Source organism: Xiphophorus hellerii, chromosome 14 (assembly GCF_003331165.1).
Source record: "Xiphophorus hellerii strain 12219 chromosome 14, Xiphophorus_hellerii-4.1, whole genome shotgun sequence".
In the NCBI taxonomy this organism is placed as follows: domain Eukaryota; kingdom Metazoa; phylum Chordata; class Actinopteri; order Cyprinodontiformes; family Poeciliidae; genus Xiphophorus; species Xiphophorus hellerii.
Genome location: NC_045685.1, coordinates 22,539,701 through 22,561,110, shown reverse-complemented (window position 1 = coordinate 22,561,110; position 21,410 = coordinate 22,539,701). Strand labels below are relative to the sequence as shown.

General features: G+C 36.2%; 1 protein-coding gene across 3 annotated transcripts in view; it reads left to right on the top strand.

The window, feature by feature from the left end:
• Positions 1–21,410, top strand: part of LOC116732250 (uncharacterized) — a 58,165-nt gene that overhangs the window by 6,645 nt on the left and 30,110 nt on the right. For all 3 annotated transcript variants that reach the window (XM_032582292.1, XM_032582290.1, XM_032582291.1), the window contains exons 3-31: positions 967–1,028; positions 1,691–1,726; positions 1,816–2,208; positions 2,360–2,979; positions 3,415–3,692; positions 4,085–4,234; positions 5,629–5,727; positions 5,818–5,873; positions 6,258–7,108; positions 7,219–7,338; positions 7,422–7,456; positions 7,766–7,921; positions 8,964–9,092; positions 10,051–10,089; positions 10,437–10,556; positions 10,631–10,760; positions 11,883–12,053; positions 12,139–12,173; positions 13,040–13,204; positions 14,345–14,479; positions 14,666–14,704; positions 16,472–16,612; positions 17,268–17,356; positions 17,916–17,939; positions 18,706–18,821; positions 19,854–20,045; positions 20,128–20,162; positions 20,987–21,136; positions 21,220–21,339. In XM_032582292.1, the coding sequence (XP_032438183.1) occupies positions 967–1,028; positions 1,691–1,726; positions 1,816–2,208; positions 2,360–2,979; positions 3,415–3,692; positions 4,085–4,234; positions 5,629–5,727; positions 5,818–5,873; positions 6,258–7,108; positions 7,219–7,338; positions 7,422–7,456; positions 7,766–7,921; positions 8,964–9,092; positions 10,051–10,089; positions 10,437–10,556; positions 10,631–10,760; positions 11,883–12,053; positions 12,139–12,173; positions 13,040–13,204; positions 14,345–14,479; positions 14,666–14,704; positions 16,472–16,612; positions 17,268–17,356; positions 17,916–17,939; positions 18,706–18,821; positions 19,854–20,045; positions 20,128–20,162; positions 20,987–21,136; positions 21,220–21,339 (4,686 nt within the window). The remainder of the gene's footprint in view (positions 1–966; positions 1,029–1,690; positions 1,727–1,815; positions 2,209–2,359; positions 2,980–3,414; positions 3,693–4,084; positions 4,235–5,628; positions 5,728–5,817; positions 5,874–6,257; positions 7,109–7,218; positions 7,339–7,421; positions 7,457–7,765; positions 7,922–8,963; positions 9,093–10,050; positions 10,090–10,436; positions 10,557–10,630; positions 10,761–11,882; positions 12,054–12,138; positions 12,174–13,039; positions 13,205–14,344; positions 14,480–14,665; positions 14,705–16,471; positions 16,613–17,267; positions 17,357–17,915; positions 17,940–18,705; positions 18,822–19,853; positions 20,046–20,127; positions 20,163–20,986; positions 21,137–21,219; positions 21,340–21,410) is intronic.

Below are 21,410 nucleotides of genomic sequence, written 5' to 3'. Positions count from 1 at the left end.
CAAGTGGTTTATTTTTGTATTTTTTTTTATTACATTAGTAAATTCCTAATAAGATTGGGATGGTCTATAGCAGGGGTGGGCAATCCTAGTCCTCAAGTGCCGGTTTCCTGCAACTCTTGTATGTCTCCCTGGTCCAACACGCTTGAATCCAACAACTGAATCACCTCCTAAGTGCAGTCAAGTTCTCCAGAGTCCTGCTAATGACCTCATTATTTGACTCAGGTGTGTTGAAGCAGAGATACATCTAAAACACAGGTGTCAAACTCCAGTCCTCAAGGGCCGGTGTCCTGCAACTTTTAGATGTGACTCTGATGCACCACACCTGAATAGAATAATTAGGTCATTAAGGCTCTGGTGACCTTATTTACACAAGGAGGAGGTCATTAAGCCATTTCATTCCAGTGTTTTGTACCTGTGGCACATCTAAAAAGTGCAGGACACTGGCCCTTGAGGTCTGGAGTTTGAGACCCCTGATCTAAAAGTTGCAGGAGACCGGCCCTCCAGGCCTGGAGTTGCCCATCCCTGGTCTATAGGCTAAACCTTTGACACTCATTTTATCTCACGTCTCACCCCACGTGGGTCATCTTATTTCTGTATGTAGTAATATTACAACCCAGAATAAGAAGTGTTACTTTCTCAGTTATGTCTCATTTTATTGCATGTTTTATATATTTTTGTACGTTTTTTCTTATGTTGTGCATTTATGATCTGGAATGATGTTTGTTTTTTTTACAAACCTGAATCTGAAATGTTGCCATTCAAGATGGAAGATCTGGACATATTTTTATCTCCCCTGTTGGCTTCTGACACTACTGCATTTTTCAATAGACTTTATCCTTACAGTCAGCCTGTCAGCTCTAGCAAACATCTAAATATCTAAATTTCTGCCTTGAGAAATTACAGTGTAAACTTTAAATTAACGTTATACTAATGACGGTTCTACATGTTTGTTATTGTGACCTCTAGGATTGGACGGACCACCAGCAAACCAGTCTACACGTTGGGAACTGCAAACGTCTTCGGGAACAGTCAGTCTTTTGGGTTTTTTTCTGGCATATTTTTAGGTTAAAGAGGAATGTTTTACACAATTTTTGTAAATGGACAGCAATATTAATTAAAGTGCAATGAAAGTATTTTAAAGAAAATTGTACTGGAATGATATACTTTTCTGATCTGTTGTTGGAGGCTAATATGAAAATTTGCCATTTTAAATCATTTTACATCAGTCCAACATGTTGCCAATGAATCATTGACACTATAGACTTATAGAAAGGCTTTGTTTTATGTTGCACCATAAACCCACAGACCACTTTAGCTGATCACTTGATATTGTCCATTGTTCTAGGCATTCTGTTTAAACAGAGAATGGCTTTTTAAACACAGTGGATCAGAAGTCTTGGAAATACTTGGACCAGACCATCTGGCACTAACAACTCCACCATATTTAAACTAGTTTATATCTCCTTGCTTTTCTGTTTCTGGTTCTTGGCTTGAACTTCACCGAGTTTGCCTTCCCCTTCACAACTAAGTCTAAGTGAATTTAGTTGCTTTCCTGTGGTTGGCTGATTTACTATTTGTGCTATAAAACAATTGACCTGGGGTCTCTAATAAAGTGGTGAAATGTGGAGTTGTTGTTACACCTTTCCTCTTAAGTCAATGTTATTTAATAGTATTCTTAAATATTCCACAGACACCCAGAGTGGGATGGCAAAGTACCAGGGCAAAGGTATATTTCTGTATTTACACAAATGACAATGACATATAGGGAATATATCTCTAACTGATGGTAAGTTTCGCTATTCTTTTCCTGTATAGTGATGCCATTAGAAGTGCCAAGATTTCTTCCTCCTCTCCTGACCACACTGCCCATGATCATAAAAAGAAAACCAGTGATGGGGCTCATTCCCGGTCTTCCTCTCACAGCCCACGCCGACGCTGCAGCTCTACCCATAGAAGTACCACTTCCAGCAGTAGTTCTAGATCTAAAAGTCCTCACAAACGGCGCAGTTATGAGCGTAGAAGAACTTCCACCAGCAGTAGTTCTTCCTCTAAAAGTCCTTATCGACGCCGTAGTTCTAGGTATAGAAGGGCCATTACTAGCAGTAGTTCTCGCTCTAACAGCCCTCGTCGACACTGCAGCCCTGAAGGTCGAAGGGGAACACGGAGCAATAGGACACAATCACTTCACAGCACCAGGCACAGTCGCAGGTTTGTGTCAATTAAATATTTAAATTTAGAGATAAAGATGTTAATTTGTATCCATAGTTTCAGGTTTATCTTTGCAAGAATGAAAGATTATTAAAACCTGCTATAATACGTTTATTCTTTTTTAGAAATGAGAACTTTATGTTTCCATCAGGTCTCGGTCTAGATCTACATCTCCACAGCACAACCGCCGTATTTTCTCCAACTATCAGAGACATTCAAGTGATTGGGAGAGAGGGTCACCAAAAGGAAGGTTTAAGACTTTTGGTTTACCAAGACGGAGCTCTGATATACCATCGTCTCCAAGGAAAAATACTGAGAAATTGCGGCATCCTTCCAACAGGCCCATCCTTGCTCCTGGCGCAAGGATGGTCCAAGAGCAACTCTCACGTACTAGAGAACGAGAACATAGTGATGAAAAACAGCAGTCAAGCAGGAGCCCCAATCGATGGTTGTCTCCAAGAAGTGAGGAGAGAAAGAGGTCACGAGGAAGGAGCCGTGACCGACAACGTTCACCAAGAAGGAGCAGTGAGCAACAGTTGTCTCCAACAAGACCAGTAAGGTCATTATGTCATGACAAACAACGTTCACCGCAGAAGAATCACAAGGCACAGTCATCGCCAAAAGGAAATGATGGGAAGCAGTGCTTATCCAACAAGCGCGTGGAGCGGTCTTCAGTAAGTGCAAGCCATAGGCGGCAGCTTTTCCTGGAGGAATCTCTGAAAAAGAAGCCATGCAGTGAACAAATTCTAACAAAGCAACTCATGAATTCAGGTTTGTTTTTACAATATTTGATGAATATCAGCCACAAGCCTGTCAGAATGAGCAATAAATCAATTAATCGCATGATAAATTAAAACGCACCAATTGCTCCATCCCTGCACCAACCTTTTGACAAATTATATATGCTCATGCACTTCTGAATTTTTGTAACTTTTAACATTTTTTAACACAAAACCATGATGGGCAGCTGGAGGACTGCTCTATCGCCCCCTTGCACCAGGTTCAGCAGGTTTTCTAAGGGAAACCGTGGAGTTCATTGGACGCTTCCAGTATTAGTCAGTCTATTGGGCAAACTTGACCAAATATTTTTATATGCTTTCTAAAACAAAATACTAGTTGGAGTTACTTGAACTATATTGAATTTGCTATTTTTTTAGGTTTGTTATGCACCAAAACTAATACTTTCTTTTTGGTTTATTATTTAAGCTTCTTTCGTGCCAGAGCAGCTAAACACTGCCAGTGTGTTTGCGTCTTCGGCTAGCACTGTACTGGCTGAGCAAGCTAAAAAACGGGCATCTTCATCATCACAATCATCATCAATGACCAACAAGATGGATGCTTCCACATCATCAGTAGGCAACAACCTAAGATCTGCTTCCTCGTCATCTTCCTTCAATCCAACAAAGTTGATGCTGGACAGAAATTTTAATCTGGTGCAACCTAACCTTCCAAGGAGTGAGGAACGCTCTACGACTATACCCAAGGTTGGTGTTTGGGTTTCATATTCTTGATATTTGTACGTCAGACATTAGTTTCCTATTAACCAATCAGAAAGCTGCATCAGAAGCTTTAAGTCTTAGACTCTCTTGCTGCCTCACTGCCTTAACTGACTGCAGATATGTATCAATATATCATAGAAAACACACTTTTCTATTTCTTCACTGTTACCCTCATGTTTTGCTCAGCAATGAGAGGAAGAAAACCACAAATATATTGGATTCTGATGCCTGTTGTGGACAATATTTAAATCCAGCTGCTATATTTCATCACTTGTCACTCATAACAGCAGCTGCAGTTCTTTAAGCAGCTTATTTTGTTTTTTATAACAGCCAGCCAAATTTACATTTCAACTTTTATTTCTTTCTTTTCTCCCCAGCCTCCATTTGCTCATCGCAATAAACCATCACCTCCAACCATGTTGAGGCTCAGAGGCAATTTTGATACTCTCTCCCATGGTGATGTGATCGCAGCCATGGAGTCCTTTGGAAAGACCAAATCCCTTTTACTGTTTAAGTCTAAACAAGAGGTATGGAAAATGTAGGATAAAATGTAGGTATCTTTGCATGAGTTTCAACTAGAGAATTGGATACAAATCACATTCACAGGTTTGTTACTGTGAATGTAACAAACCTGTAACAAACCAAAAAATTACAACAAAATTTAAATTTTTTGTAATATTTTACTCTAATTACAAATAAGCTTAGTTGAATTAGAATATTTGCATTCTTTGTAGGCTCTGTATTATTTAGTCCCCATCTATGTCTACTTAATACCTGTAAATAATTTGCATAAAACTAGAGTATTGGCTTAGTTTCAGGAAATTTGGCGAAAAACATAAAAATATTTAAATCTCACACAATCAAATTAGGTATAATTTTTCTGATCATTGTACATTACTATGAAATATGAGACACTGAGGCCCTTTATGGATGTGATTAATTTCTTCATACAGTAATCACACTATCCTAGTAAACTGAGTAGACATGCAAAATTCTTTCAAAAGGATCCATGATTAGTTGTAAAAATAGATTTTATTTGAGAAATATTTATTTTGAATGTAAAAACAGTACAGTAGTACTACTGTGTGCTGTTTTGTTTTTTTTAATCAATTTTAATAAAATGTTCTCACACGAACCGTGTTGATCACGCTGCGATGCATTCTGGGTAAATGACGCCTAACGGTCCAACAGCGTTAGCACTTTCCAGCCAAAACAGTGACGAGTAACGTCTTTAAGCCTTTTCAAATTGAACCGGAAAAATCGATCGGGATGTAGAAATCGTAAGAGGTAATGAAGATGAGGAGGACCAAACAGAGGAAGAGGGCAGAGTTGGCCGTAGCCGTAGCCGGTGTCTGCTGCTGCCACCACCTTCAGCTTCATAAATGACACAGTGAATGACTCTTACCTCTGGTCGGACTCCGTGATCCGGTGAGTACTTCTATAGCTCTGTGTCCGGTTCGTTGTTCGTCCGGGGCGGCAGGAGTCCCGCCGGTACATCAGGGTGTTAAAACTCAAACGCATTAGGGCTGAACTTGATCATGGTTGGTTTTGGAAACAAAAAAAGGAAGTTTGGTTTCCATGGAAACCAAAAGGCCATGGAAACCAAACTTCTAGTAAGAGTACTTCACCCTGTGTAAGCTAACAGGTTAGTAAACTAACAGGAGCTACATCTTCAGATGTAGATTATCTATCATCAAACAGATGACAGATCATTACAGGATAAGAGAAGCTGCACTAAAACGAAAAAAGAAATTGACCAGTTAAAGAACTGGAAATAATCTAAAATGTATAACTAAAAATAATTTGTTCTGAAAATGAGGAAACTAAAATTGTCTGCATTTTTACTGCTTGCCAATTATTCCTGCTTGTAGCACTTGTGTGAAAGTAGTTAAATCAGTCCTATTTTTTTCCATACATGTAGGCGACTGTGTGTTTTGAAAAAGAGGAAGATGCTGCCAAGGTTAAAGGTTCAAAAAACCTTGAGATAAAAGGAGTTTCCCTCACATTTGTTGCAAAGCAGGTATGTATCTGCAGTTAATATAAATTTGTTCTTGTTTAGTGTTCTCATGTTACCAGTAACCTGACCAATTCACAATAAATTGATTTGTAGGACAGAGTTTCAGAGGCACCTTTATCTGCGTCTCCAGGGGATCAGAAAAATCTTAAGTAAGTTCTTCCACAATCACACTGATACAGTAGCTTAAGATATTCATCACATTTTTTGCATTTCAACTGGGGTCTACAACTGCACACACTAAAGTCTCAAGTTCAAGTTTAAGAAGCCTAATAAATAAATAAAATATAAAAAAAGAGTATATCTGAACTGCGACTCCAAATCTCAGGAGTATATCCCCTACTCCAGCGTCTTTCTAACAAACAGCCAGACAGATTTAAAGAGAAGCAGCAAAAGCAAATGAGGTGGATTAGCATTGCTTGTCAACAACTGGTGGTGTCATCCAGCGTGTCATGACAGTCATAAGACTTTGAAAAAGAGATGGTGACTGTTTTTAATACAGTTTTAAACCTTTTTGTCTTTCATTTTCTTCACAGAAAGCCCGCTGTGCCCTGTCAGTCTGTTTCTGCTAGAAACTTGGTTCTCCTGCCACTTAAAACGCTTTTGTCTATCAAAAAAAAGTCCAAAAAGAGCACAGCAGTCAAGCTTGTGAAAAAAGCCAAAGTCTTGGCTTCCAAAGGAAAGTGTGTCTCCAAGAAGCAGGTGGTTCAAACTGTGAAAACAGTCAATGTGGCAGCAAAACAGCCTGTAAAATCAGCTAAAGACAAGAAAGAAGCTCCAAAGCTGGAAAAGACACTCAGTCCCAGCAACCTTGGACAAAAATCAAAAGGCAAGGAAGAGATCCCAACTGCAACAAAACTAAGGCTGAAAGAAAATAATGACTTTTCTGTGGGTAAAGTGAAAAAAATATCAGAAACAAAAATACTGCAGGGTGAAAATCTTCCACCCAGCAGCAAGAAAACGGAAGAAGTTGAAGCAAAACCATCCGAGTCTGACAGACAGACTCTCAAGGCCAAAATCTCAACAACAAACCTTCAAGAACTTGTTGCACCTACGCACTCTGAAACAACAAAGCAAACCCAAATGAACACAGTTAGTAGTGAGATAGAAAATGTGAAAAATGGTCAGTTGGGAACAAGTGGAGCGCCAGAGCCAATAAATATGGAAGAACAAAAACTTAAAGTTGGGACTGCAGCGGGGGGATTTTTAACAGGTTTGCCTCTGAAACGAATGGCCAGTGAAAATCCAGAGACCTCTGTCCAAATAAAAACTTTGGCGAATCCAGAGTCGACTGCACAGAATCTGAAGTCCAACGAAAAGCAGACAGAACCACCGACGGCAGGAAGCTCTGCTGGAGCTTCAATCAGGATGGAAAGAAATCAAACAGGTAAAGACAACTGGACAATATAAAATATATCTCTTTATCCTTTTCACCTGCAAATTAATTTGCACTTTTTAATATTTTTATTTTTGTTTGATATTTTCTATCCTTTAAAGATCCTGGAAAGCCACCCAGTCCAACCATTGAAACCACAACAGAAGAGAGTGAAAAGCAGCTGACTGTTGGGGAGAGGATTGTTCCTGATTACCTGAATCAACTAACCCTAAACAGCAAAGGTGATTGTCAGACATATTTTGTTTTGGTAAGATAATTACAGGACTGGGTTTCACTGCTTTGTACAATTTGACTCCATCCACAGACTTTGTTCTGGCATCAAGCATCCTGAAGCCCAGGGTCAGTTTCATCCTTCTGTCTTTTCTGTTCACTTTGACTAAACTTAAGTTTACCTTTTCTAATGAAGTCACATAAATAAAATGCTAATTTGGTTTATATCATTATGTGGAGGTTTTTTGCACTGATATGTTTAATCAGTGTCTATTTCTAAGTGAATCAGTGGTGGGCACCACTAGCTAAAACGTTAGCTGCGCTAGCCCTAAACCTGTAATCATAAACATTAGTTTCGCTAATGCTAAAGCGCTACACTAACACCAGCGAGGTATTTCCTTCTGTTAATAGGTTTCTGTTTCTTTTATTTTCTCTCAGCCGTTGAACTTTGTTTACCCAAAGCTGCTGCTAATCACCAACCTGCCCTCGTATGACAGCTGCAGCTACACTGAGAAGGACATTTTGGATCTGCTCTCTACATTTGGATTTCAATACTCAGATGACATGATTTTTATCTTTCCTCAAGGCTGCATGGTAAGCACCAAACTGCTTTAGTTATGTTTATATTTATCACTGGCATCCAAGGTTCCTAGACAGCCTGTAAAAGTCTGAAAATGTTATCTAAGTATTTTCCCGAGCTGAATTGGTAAGCAAGTGTCTCTCTACTACGTTGTCTAAAAGTTGTCTGTTCTTCCATCCAGTCTTTTATTTGCTCACCCTGCTGTCAAATAATCCACTCATCCTCCAAGTGATTTCACTAAATCTTCCATAAATTGACTGTTTGTCTATATGTCTGTTTTCTACTTATTTTTCTACTTCTGTAATGTTTTGCTTTCACCAGATATAGTGAGAAGACGGCTTGAGCGCTTTTAAAAGCTTTTTGTGGAACATGAATGACTTCGTTGGTGGTTTTATTTTTACCTGCTTTAGCAATGTGAATTTTAGCACTTAGTACTTAGGTCAATTCTTGTTTGATACTGGATGAATATCTAAATTTTTCTTGGTTTATTTAGACCTGGATAATGTTATAGTATCTCATTTCTGTGCTTCTCACCCCTGGATTTTCAAGGCTCACAGTCCTACAACAGTTCCAACAAATTAAAGTTGTTTTTACATGTTTGACCAACCTTGTTAAGATATTGGTGTAGTTAAGTGTAGAGTTATCAAATACATTTGTAATTCAGTACATTTACATCTGTATTTTTTTTTTAAGAGACATTTTAAGTGAATTCAACGCTGTTTTCTGTATTGGATCAATATCTGCAGATGCTAAACCTTAGATATATGCATCAGAAGGGAAAAATGCATTCCTAGTTGAAATAAAATGGAAGAATTTAGATTTTTATTAGTTTCCCTTAAAAACTGACTAAAGATGACAAAGAAGTCTGGAAAAGTTTGAGATTTTTCACACTTAATAGGTAGATTGCACGAAATGCAGTCAATTTGACTGTCATGGACTTTGATGGCATCAAATGGTCCATCAATCGAGAAATACATGCCAAATGTTTTGCCATTAAAAATGAGACCAATTGTCGGTGTTTTTTTAAAAAAAAAAACACTTTTTATTGTGTTTTAGGCTTTTGTGCTGATGCCCAGTAAGGAGTCATTGATGGACCTGGTTAAGGCGTCGGCAGAAAACCACCTCATCTTCAAACAACACAAACTTTGTTTGTATGTCGTGAAAAAATACATTTCAATGACACTGGTAAGTACATGTTGGTTATTTGAAATGTACAAATAAATACCAAAAACATGGATGTCTAGGCTTTAAAGTTGGATTTAAATGTTTCGTCTGACTGAAAGTAGTGTTTTGTTCTGGTCCAGTCAGAATCTGGCAGAACATTTGTGGAGGGAGATAAAGTTTAAGTTGATGGCAATTTGGTCTTCCAACCTCAAGGAGTTAAAATACCAGTGGAAATTTGTTGAAAAATGTTTTGTTTTTCATTGCTGTAGTGTCAAAAATGTTTTTGATTATTACAAAAAGTGTAATCCATTTTTGATAGGTATTTTCTCAACCTATATAAAAAGAACCACAGACAATGTTACTTAGTTTTCAACGAAATTCTTGCAAGAATTGAGAAGGCAAACAGGATCAGCTCCTACAAGCCGATCTCCTTGCGTTCTGCCATTCTGCTGCAGAACTTGTCGTTTTATTAGCAGAGAAAAGGAGTGAATGGAAAGTGGGAGAGTGATCTTAACAAAAAGGTGGTGGTGGTGGGGGCGGCTACCCTGATAACAAGGAAGGGAAACAGAAACTAAATTCTACACACAGACAATTAGAGGCAACTAAGGAGTATCTCAGGAAGTTCTCCTAAAGAAGCACCTGCAAAAACATGCTTGAGGTCAAGGAAAGGCTAGTTGTCTTATACACAGTTTAACAAGTTCCCCCTCTCTGGGGTGAGAACACTAAACCTTTAAATAAAACACAACTTGTAATATAAAACTACTAATGTAAGAAAGATAACAAAACACAATAATTCTAACAATTTTCATCATGCCAATACACGTTTTCTGATTTTTTTTTTTTTTTTTGAGAAAGATGCCAGTATTATTTAATTGTTTTATTGACTGAATAGATAAAAACATGTTCTTTATTGTTACTCAAAAACTCCTTTTTGTGCGTTCTGGCTTTACCTCTGCTCACTTTGTTGTTTTCCTTTCAGTCTGGCCTTTATGGATTGATCATGACTCTAGCATCTTTTGTAAGTATGACGATCAGATCTTTCTTTCTTCTTTTTTTGACTTTGGCCTTTAAATAAATGACAGATGCTGGAATACAGATGCATTTCTCAGCTGAAAAATCAATCTTCAATCCAGCATGTTAAACTTAATGAATGAACTACTGGATAAAGGTTGAACTTGCATTAAACGGTACTGTAGTATCGGAGTCGAATATTAGATAAAAATCAGTTGGAAGATGCGCTGCTTCTGACTTAATACCCTAAAACTCAAAGACGTCTTCAGTTATACATCAAAATTCAGCTAACATAAGAAGAAATTCAGGAACTAGTGTTTTTGTTTAATGGTTTTCTGTGTGTTGTTGGAGCAGAATGTTGCGATGTCAAATGTGATCTTCATCAAGAACATTTCCCCGAGCGACGCCATCACTGTCAGAGAGGCTTTGAGAAAGATTGGCGGCGTCAGAAACATCCTGCCTCTGCTCAACAAGGTTTAAACACAAAGTTCATGTTATATCTCGATGCACAGATTTCTGGTGTTTTTACATTTTCTTGTGATTTTTAGGTTTTCATTGAATTCAAATCCGTTTATGACGCCGATCGCCTCGGGGTTTGGTACAGCCTCCTGAAGGTGGGCTTTACTCACATGATTGTACAACGGCTGATTGTACCAAGGGGCTTCGAGGAATCACAACGTAAGAAATGCTGATTTATGAAAGCATTAACTGCAGTATGGAACTTTTATAACTTTTATAGGTGGACAGCGTACCAAAAGATTGTGCTCAAGTAAGAGTAGTGCTATTTCAGCATATTTTTACTCAAATAAAAGTAATCCAAGACATTACTCAAGTAAGAGTAAAAAAGTATTTGGTAAAAAGTCTACTCAAGTACTAAGAAACTGATCCAATTATCATTTAATATTTAAAATTTACATCATCAGATGGACCAAAATACAAAGTTAAGTGGAAATTTTGGTATTTTAAGGACCAAAATGACAATAACTCATATAAGTAACAAAAAAATAACAAAACCAGGCAAAAGGAACACTTTCCAAATCTGTTCCTATCAATAAAAAACTTATGAAACTTTAACAAAAACTGCAGGTGTGTATGTGTCTGGTGGATTTTTGGTTAAAACGTGTTTGTTTTTAATTCAGTGACTAGAAAATCCAGAAATTTTACTCAAGTAAGAGAAGAAATACTTCATAATGAAATGACTAAAGTAAAAGTAAAAAGTACAACGTAGTAAAAATATTCCTAAAAGTATTTTTTTTCTAAAAAGTTACTGAAGTAAATGTCACTAGTTACTACCATTAACTCTGGTTAAAACTGCCAACATGTAATCACAGTTTATGAGATAGATAATCTGTAAAAAGATCAATCTCTTGCTCCTGCCAGAGCCAAAACAAAAAAACAACTAATCAGAGACAGAAGGAGGGCCTTAACGTTGTCAATTATCCTCACGTATGCGATGCTAAATGTGCTAATGCTGGAGAAACAACTTTCTATTACAGGAAAACCAGTTATCTGCCATCGGCTAGTGGCTATGCTAACTAGCTTTAGCATTCGCTACAGAGAGCGTATGATTGACAGCACTAAGACCCGCCTCCTGGTTCTGATTGGTTGTTTCTAGTTAGTGCTTCTTAAGGTTTTTCTCAGTTTGTCCAAACCATTTTTGACAAAAAGAAATCTAGGTAGTAAATCTTGTGATAGTTATCCTACCCACATCTTAATCACTAAAGGTTTCTCTTTTTTGTTGGAAAAATCAAACAGTTTGTTTATGATCTTTCTCCACTGATCTTGTCTTTGGTTGTTCAGCACCATTACTGCCACTGAAAGCACTTCCAGACCAAGATGTGATCATTGCTGGGGCAGAAACACCAACATTGAAATATGGCATCCCTGTAGGCACATTTTCGCCGTTTTGGGTGACCATGACAACACAACCCTATGTTTTTCCAACTGCCTCTCCTTGGTTTAACATCCCAAGTAAGAGAAACACATTTTACATGTTATGGTCTAAATAATTTTCTTGGATTTACTCTTTTTTGTTGTTGTTGCTTTTTGCTTGTAGATTATCTGACAATCCACTCGAACCAAGTCTTTTCGGTGAGCTATCCTTACACACAAACCTCATTTTAAACTTACTGATTTCTAACCAAAACAGAGAAAAATGATTCACATATTTGCAAAAACACAAAACCTTACCAAGTATTTTTAGTCTAGTTTCTTGTGCAAATAACTTAGTACACTTGAAATAAGAAAAACTAACATATATGGGGGAATTTTCCTGCCATAATCCAAGAGCACACATTTTCATTTTGAAATGAGGACTTCATGTCTTTCTTCTCAAAACTTGTAATGCTTGTACTCAAAACTTCTCCTCGCGCTCACACTTCGTCTCTACTCGGACTCTCTGCTCGCTTTTGGAAACGCCGTTTGACACAGTCGCCTAGCAACCTCTCAGCCAATAGAATGACAGTGTTGTACTGAGTGTGTTTGTTTCCTTGTAGCAGGTGTGCCTGTGTGGCTACTATCGATTGTACCAACCTGCAAATTTTATGATCTATAAAATAAGATCATTATTGACTTATCTAAGAAACCTTTGCGAGCTTTCTTAGATAAAACAATCTTTGCTGGCCCTTTTTTTGCAGGTAGTTTGAATGGCAGGTAAATTTTAACTTATAAAATAGTCCTAAGATATTTGTAGTTTTCTACCATCTCCACTGTCTGACCTTCAATTACCTTTATTTCTGCTGGAATGTAAATAGAAACTGGTAATCTCCTTCGGGCCAGCATTAGCAGCTGCTGTTGCATTAATTTGGTGTGGAGTTCTTTATATACACATCTGTATCTTCTTTTGAAGTTTAGTCTTGTAATGTGTTTTATTTGCCTGCATTCTGCATTACATCCTTATGTATAAATATTTTACCTTCTATTACTTCAAAAATATTTACTTATGAACTGTGCGATAGGTAATTACCCACCCAGCCTCTGTGTTCTGCACCGTAATGCTGACGGGTTTACCAGAGGGAAACTACAAACACGAAGACGTCGCCAAGCTGGTGTGGCCTTATTTCCCCAAGCAGAACCTCCAGACTCTCTGTTACAACATCGTGGTCCTCCCTCTGCAGAGGAGGGTAAGGAGCTGCTCTGGTTGTAATCTACTCTACCTTTCAGACAAATACAGTTAGCATGAATGAGAATTACCACCGGTGGGTAGAGTACCCAAAAAATTTACTTGCGTAACAGTGGCACTACTACAACATATTTTTACTAGAGTAAACGTAAAAGCAGCCATCATGAAGAGTAAAACAGTATTTGGTAAAAAGTCTATTCAAGTATTGAGTAACTGATCAAATTACACTGGTCAACAGCCTCAAAAATTGTCTGAGGTTGTGATGTATTGTTTAGGAACATTCTTTTTCGTTTTGATAAAGGGAGACACTGAATCAGAGAAATGCACTTTTGTCTTTAGATATTTTATCTAGAAAATCAGAGATCAGCATGTGAGAAAAGTTAAGTAAGAAGAAGTGAAACTTAACACATACAATTCTCCCTTTACATCTCATCAGTCACGTACACGGTGCCTTCCACCCATCTCTCAGTAGCCCTGATTCAGTTGAGAAAACAGACAACTACCAAAAAAACCCAAAATTTTTTTGGAGCCAAGTGTTATCAATGATTTAATATTTAAAAGTGACATCCGCAGACGGACCAAAATATAAAATTAAGTGGAAATTTTGGTATGTTAAGGGTGAAAAAGACAATAATTCATACAAGTAATAAAAATAACAAAATCAGGCAAAGGAACAATTTTCCAAATCAGTTTCTTTTAATAAAAAACGTATGAAATTTTATCAAAAACTGCAGGTGTGTGTCTGGTGAATTTTTGGTTAAAACATGTTTGTTTTTAATTCAGTGGGAAGAAAATACAGAAATAGTAGCGATACTTCATAATAAAATTACTCAAGTAAAAGTAACAAGTACAGCCTAGTAGAAATACTCCTAAAAGTAACTTAAGTAAATGTAACTAGTTCACTCTGAGAATGATAAATTGTTTGCAACTTATATTCTTAATTTAATGTATGCAACCACAAAAAATAATTACTGAAAAAGGGTTATATCAGAATGTTTTTGTACATTAATGATGAAATTTGTTAAACTGAGAGACTAAACTTATTGATAGATTGATTAAAACACACTCTGACGTTTGGCTTTAACTAACCCAAAGTCATAGATTCTCTTTGTTTTTCCCTCTTTGTTCTCGTCCGCTCCAGGCCTTTGTGTTTTTCTGTGACTGGGAGGCGTTCAGCAATTTTATCCTGAATATTCGCCAAGAGCCGTTTTATGTGAAGAAGTCACCTGTGTTCATCCACTTGGTCACTCAGGGTATTCGACCTGGAAACACTGAGGTATAGAAACCTGTCTGTTCTCCATTATCCATTAAAAACAGGCCATATTTGCTGCTGATTTCCAAACTGTTAAATTCGATTGTGTACTTTTTGGATATATATGGATGGAAAAAACTCCCATTGTTTTAAATAAAATGTGGTTTTGTAGAAATTATTTCCCCTTGCTCTGTCATTTTGTTTTCACAGGAAATGATGTACAGAATGATGATGAAATGGAGCAATGCGGTGAGTTCACTCATCTTTTTGTCGAATCTGCAGTCACACTACAAAAAACACAAAATATCACAGTGTACCCTCGTTTTTCGCGGCGGTTACGTTCCAAAAAGAACCCGTGATAGGCGAAATCCGCGAAGTAGTAACCCTTATTTTTTTACAATTATTATACAATGAAATACTCAATAATACATTGAAACCAAAGAACAAAACTTTTTACATGCCCAAACATTTGTTTAACAAATAAAAAGTACCGTATAAACATTTTTTTTTTTTTACAAATAACTACTGTACTGTAAAATAATAATTTTAATATGAACTGAAGGCGGATTCCCGTGCCCGAATTGCGGAGATCAGCGCCGCCCCACCGTGACCTGAGTTATTGGATTAGAACGGGAGAAAATAAAAAATTATTATGAAAAAAACCAAAACAAAGTACAGTAGCACAAATAGTAACTCGCGTGTATTTCACTGCTCTTCTGACTGAGCCGCTGCATCCTGACTCCGCTCTGTAGTGTTTTCTTCTTCTAAACCCCGCGGTGCAGGTGTGGTTTTGCGAGAGAAGAACATAGTTATCGGTAGTTGTTGTCGCTCTTTTTTCTTCTGGGCAAAAAGATTCTTATAAACCGACATGCCACCATCGATTATGTTAAATTTGGCAAGCTGTTTTACGTACGTGTTCATATTAAACCGCAACGTTGTTGACACACAGGTAGAGAAGAAGCGGAGAGACTGTTTAGCCAATCAGAATGCAGAACACAATGCACGATGCAAATCCGTGAAGCAGCGAGACCGTGAAAGGTGAACCGCGATATAGCGAGGGTTCACTGTATTACATATCTTATAAGACTTGAAATAAGACAAAAGTAACTTACAAGTAAGTTTTTAGCAAGATCTAGGAAATGGTTTAAGTAAATAATTCCTTAATATTGATGAAAAAATACTTGCTCATTGGCAGATTATTTCACTTATAAAATGAGATAAATGTGTCTTTAGAGGTGAAATAATCTGCCTATACAGAAGTATTTTTTTCATCAATATGAAGGAATTATATTTCTTTATGAATATATTCCAATATATTCTAACCAATAGATAGGTCTATTGTTTAGACTCACCTACTAAACAATAAACTGGACATGTAATAATTTAATTAAGCAAATAAAGTGTTGTTGAAAAGGGATGTGTAAGACGTAAAAATTATTTTTGAGATTTTCAGTTTATTTAGGTGTTAACTGGAAAAGATCTAACAAATTTTAGTTAGTTTTGGGCAATAAAATCAGGATACAAGGCATCACTCTCTTTTAAAAAACACTTACTGTTTTCAATCAAGTTTAATAAATTAATTAAAAACAGCAAAGTCAGCTTCAAATTAGAGGTCACTGGAAGGATGTGGAGCTTCAGGAGAACGCAGCTTGTTTTTATTTAAAAACTAATAATTGGTTCTATTGCCAACATTTTCAATTGTAAGAGAATTTTTAGTTTCTGTGATAATTTTCAACTAAGTAAATGTAAAGTCTCCATCTGCATCAACAATTCATTCTTGAAGGAAATTCAGGAGCCACACAAAGTCAGTTAAGGGCCACAAAATGCCCCCAAGCCACACTTTGGACACCCCAACTTAAAACAAGCTCATCTATCATTTTGAAAAGTTACTTGTAAGTTAGTTTTATCTAATGTCAAATGTCTAGATAAAAATACTTGGAAAGACTTTGTGTTTTTGCGGTTCACATAAATAAAGCGAGTCACTTTAACAAATTCCTGTCGTTGTTTTTTCTCCAGCATGTTGCAGATCCGGGTTCCCTGGAGGAGCGGCTGCTGTGTGTGGAGATCACAGAACTACAGCTGTGCCTCATCCAGGATGTAATGAAGGAAGTGGCTTCCATCGCAAACTTTGTCAACTTCCTGCTGCTCGGTAACCGGGTGAGCGAGTCAAACACTTTCTGAACTACTTTTTAAATGTTTCTTCACAGCGATGTGATGTTTGGAAAACTTGTTTATTGAGGTCATACTTGTTCTAAAATGCAGATTTGTTGCCATTTGCTTCTCGTGAATTTAGCAGGTTTTGCAAATGTTTTGATAATTAAGATTTTTATTACTAAAATGTATTTTTTTTAATCCATCTGTTGTGACCATTTATGTCAAATTTTTGTAAACCATTTGTTTTCGTTGAGCAAACTTTAGTTAGTTTAGACCTTTCTTTGTAATGGTTTAAAATATTTTGATAACTTTTAGACCCTCCCATTAATTTAATTATGACGTGATGCAGGTCCTTTGTTTGGCTAATGTCTGTGTGATCAGAGTTTTTTGGAAGATTATTTGTTTTGACAACTTTTTGAACTTGAAACATCAGATAAAGTTAACTTTCCCTTTCATCCAAGTTATACACACAAGATTTATTAAATTAGCTGACTGGAAGTTTACAAATATTTCACACCACTTATTTATTGAATTATTCATTGTAGTTTGTATTTATTACACACTATATCTATTTTTAAAATTAAGTTACACTTAAACAATATTTTTTTCTACATAATGTTGTGTTTAGATGTTTATTAAAAACATTATTTTGCCTCAGATTTGCATTGAGATGCTTGACTCCATCGGCGTGAAGAAGGTGGTGGAAGAAATGGCCTCCAGAAAGGAGTTATCAACACACAGGATCTGGTATGTTTTGAAAGGAAAACAGTGAAGAAAATGGAAATACTTACACATCTACTAAAGTTGAAAAGTTGTGGATACTTTTTGGTAGAATAATTGTTGATTTAAAAAAAAACATATTGCTGTTCTGTCACCTTTTCCTTAACATAATTTTAAAATTAGAAAACATTAAAGTTGGAAGTTTGCTGTTCTTGAAAGTCTTGCTCTCTCTCGCTCTCCCGCAGCCCTAATAGCAACAGATTTTTAAATCGTTGCTCATGTTGTAAGCAGATATATTTTGAATTGTCACATTGAAAAGTTTTGTTAGATGCTGTGTGTTCGCTTGTGGTTAAAATCTGATGTTGGATTTCTTTTCAGTGTTTTTGTAATTTTGGACAAATACCGTCTTAAAAAATATCTTTAACAGAAAAATATATTTTAAAAAATTGTTGTTTTTTTGTTTATTTTTCACTTCACTTTTTCACTTGACCCACCATAAATTTACACAATTTTTGATTCTAAATGTATAAAAAGCACCAACTTTTCCATTTATTTTATTGTTTATCTGACTTTTTTTGCTCGACAGGAGCAGAGTTGGACATGTTGAGTCGTGAGTATTTTGTACTTTCTTCTCAGTTTCTTCACATTCAAATCAATGCGTCTTCACAGGTCTGTCCAACAAATCAATCAAACAGCTGCAGCTGATCCAGAATGCTGCTGCTGGCGTTCTCACTAAAACCAGGAAGATAGAGCACATAACACCAGTTTTAAAGTCCCTCCACTGGCTCCCTGTAGCTCAAAGAATAGACTTTAAAATACTGCTGTTAGTTTACAAATCACTGAACGGCTTAGCACCACAACACATTAAAGATCTGCTGTTGTTGTATCAACCTTCCAGACCTGTCAGGTCTTCCGGTTCTGGTTCTGCTCTGCCTCCCCAGAACCAAACGAGGAGAAGCAGCTTTCAGCTTCTATGCACCACAAATTTGGAACAAACTTCCAGAAAACTGTAAAACAGCTGAAACACTGACTTCCTTTAAATCTCGACTAAAAAACCTACCTGTTTAGAGCTATATTTGAATGTAATTAATTACGAATTTAACGATGGCGCTTGACTTAATGTCATGGTTTGATTGTTGATTCTATGTTGCGTTTCTGTGTTTCTGTGTTTGTAATGATGTAAAACACTTTGAAATGCCTTGCTGCTGAAATGTGCTATACAAATAGAATTTGATTGATTCATGTTTGTCAAGTTTAACTACTAAGAGCTATTTTTTCATACAATTACTCTAATTTGTAAAATGTTCTTTTTCTCCCTATATTTTTACATTACCTTATATTTTTGCATTAGTCAAATGTTTAATGTTTTATTACAGCTCGAAGGACTTCAGAAAGCGTGTGCAGTGCTGTGAGAAGACGATCTGCGACCTTCGTCGTTGCTCTAAGGCGTCTGAAAAAACAACTTCATCAGTTTCCAAACCTGGAGCAAAAGGTGCCGAGACTCCAAATGTTTACAAACTTGAAGTTGAAAGATTTCCTGAACAAACATTTAAATTGTATTAATTTATACAGTAATATTAAGTCAATTAGAATATACGTCCAGATGATTCTTGTTTACAGACCTGGGTTGTAACTAGTTACATTTACTTGAGTAACTTCAATTAAACATATTTTAATTAAGCTAACAATCTGTAAATATCTTCTACCCAAAACTCCTCAAGTGGTGTAATGTTAGTTTCATCCAATTACAATTCTGTAAAAAAAAAAAAAGAGATTTCCTGTTAGCACCTTTTCTATCTAATTATTAATCAGTTAATAAACAATCAGTATATCAACCCTGCAATGTATTTTAGCTGCAGATGCATTCTTGGCTGCAAATGTGCTAAAGGAATGCTCTTATTGTATTTTAGGTAATTAAAACTTTTATTTCTTTTTTAAATAAGGAATTGAATTATTTGCATGTTTGAATTTATTTATAATATTGTATAAAATAGAAAAATCTGCAGAATGTGCAGTAATTTTCAATTAATCATCATTATAATTGATATAATAATTGATTACTAAAATATTTGTTAGCTGTAGGTCTGATGTAATTTTCTAGATGTTGTGATTTCATTAACTGTAAGCAGAAAGTCATCATGATTGGTAATGGAGTTACTGAAATATATAATATTATCAATCAATCAATCAAATTTTATTTGTATAGCACATTTCAGCAGCAAGACATTTCAAAGTGCTTTACATCATTACAAACACAGAAACACAATGCAACATAGAATCAATAATCAAAACAAAGCATTAAGTCATTATTGAACGGGTCTGTGTATCTACCCTCCTTCCTCAAAAATCCTGTAATAATCTGTAAAAATGGTTGACTCTAAATTCTTTATACACTATTTTTCACCAGATTTTGTTTGTTTTCTTTGCATGTTTGTTGATAAAACAAAACCAGCATTCAGAGCAACAAACTGATTCATTTTTGTTTAGATCTTATCAAATATAATCTTGTTTTTGTTCCCTGAAGTTCCTGTGAGTGTACAGCAAACTCAGACAGATGCTCCTCCAGCAGCCGTCAGCGTCGTTTCCCCAACACTGACTGTAGCGTCCAAACAGCAGCCAGCTGCTTCTTCCTCCTCTTCCTCCTCTTCCTCAGCTACGGATCACTCCCTGACCGTCGGAGAGAGGCTGGAAGATCTGCTGCTGCCACAAAAAATTAGTAAGAAATCTGTTTGTACAATGAAAAATATTACTTTTTTAATGCTAATTCTGTTTTTACTAACCTTCTCTTTGTGTTACAGATTGCCTTGATAGAAATGCCATCAAATCACCAAAAGTAAGGTTCCTCCCACACTTTCATTTTAATCATTTTTATTTTTCTTAGCAAAGTTTGTTCTAATTGATAAGAGGTGATGGAGGTCCAAGCACTTTTCCCCTGATTCATGTTATTAAAATGAAATTAATCGTCTATTGTGTGATATCTGGCTCAAACAGGGTCTGACAAATATAAACAAATTTCCTGAAACCATAAAATGTTTCTGAAGCGATGTCATCAAATAAGTAACTAAAACAATCTTTGTAAAATGTTTTTTTAATATTTTGTATTTATTTTGCTTTTATTTTAATGTAGTTTATTTTTTCTATTTTTATGTATTTATTTTAACCTTTTCTTGTTTATTTTTCATTATTATCTTGACTTTTTTTTCCTCAGAATTCTGACTTTAATCTTCTGAGATGAAAAGTCAAAATTTTTTTCTTTTTTTTTTTTTCCAGTGGCCCTAATGTTCTTCCGTACCTCTCCATTCCTAACATATGTATTCAATTTCAAGTTCTGATTTTTCCAATGTTTTTAGTAGGGCTGACATGTGCTGGTACAATAGAAAATATATTACGTTTTTTGCACATCTCTGCCACACATTTAGCAAATTTCTTTGTCCCTGTGTCTTTGAAACTCTCTGAAAACCTTAAGGTATATTTTTCTTCTTCAGTTGTACATAAATCTTTGTACGAGTGCTCTTAAAATTTGTTTATTGTAAATGTACTGTCTAAATGATTGCTCATAAAGCAGACTCGGAGGCTTATTCACTAAACATTCAAACATCCTTCCTTAAGTACTGCTAACCAACTTTGTGCAACCCTGTTTCTCCCGCTTGTTTTCAGTTTCAGTTTAGTTCAGTTTACACAAGGCTGCTGTTGATAACAAACCTGCCAATGTATCACGACGGCTGCTACACTGAGAGCGACATCACAGATCTGCTCGGATTTCAATACGAGGCAAAAAACATCTATGTGATTCCTCAAGCATGCATGGTGGGCCTGACTTTTTTTACTTTAACTCTGCATAATCTTTATCCTGATTTATTGTTTTAATTGATTACATTTTTTTATTTCAGGCTTTTGTGCTCATGCCCAATCATCGAGCTGCGCAAGAAGCTACCCAAAAAGAATCCTTGACTCTAAACGGACAGAAACTCTGCATTCAATTTGTCGTCAGCAAGATTTTTATGGCTCCAGTAAGTAGGTTTAATGTAATGAACCTTTATTATGGTTTAATTAATAATTATGTTGTTCATTTGAATAGTCT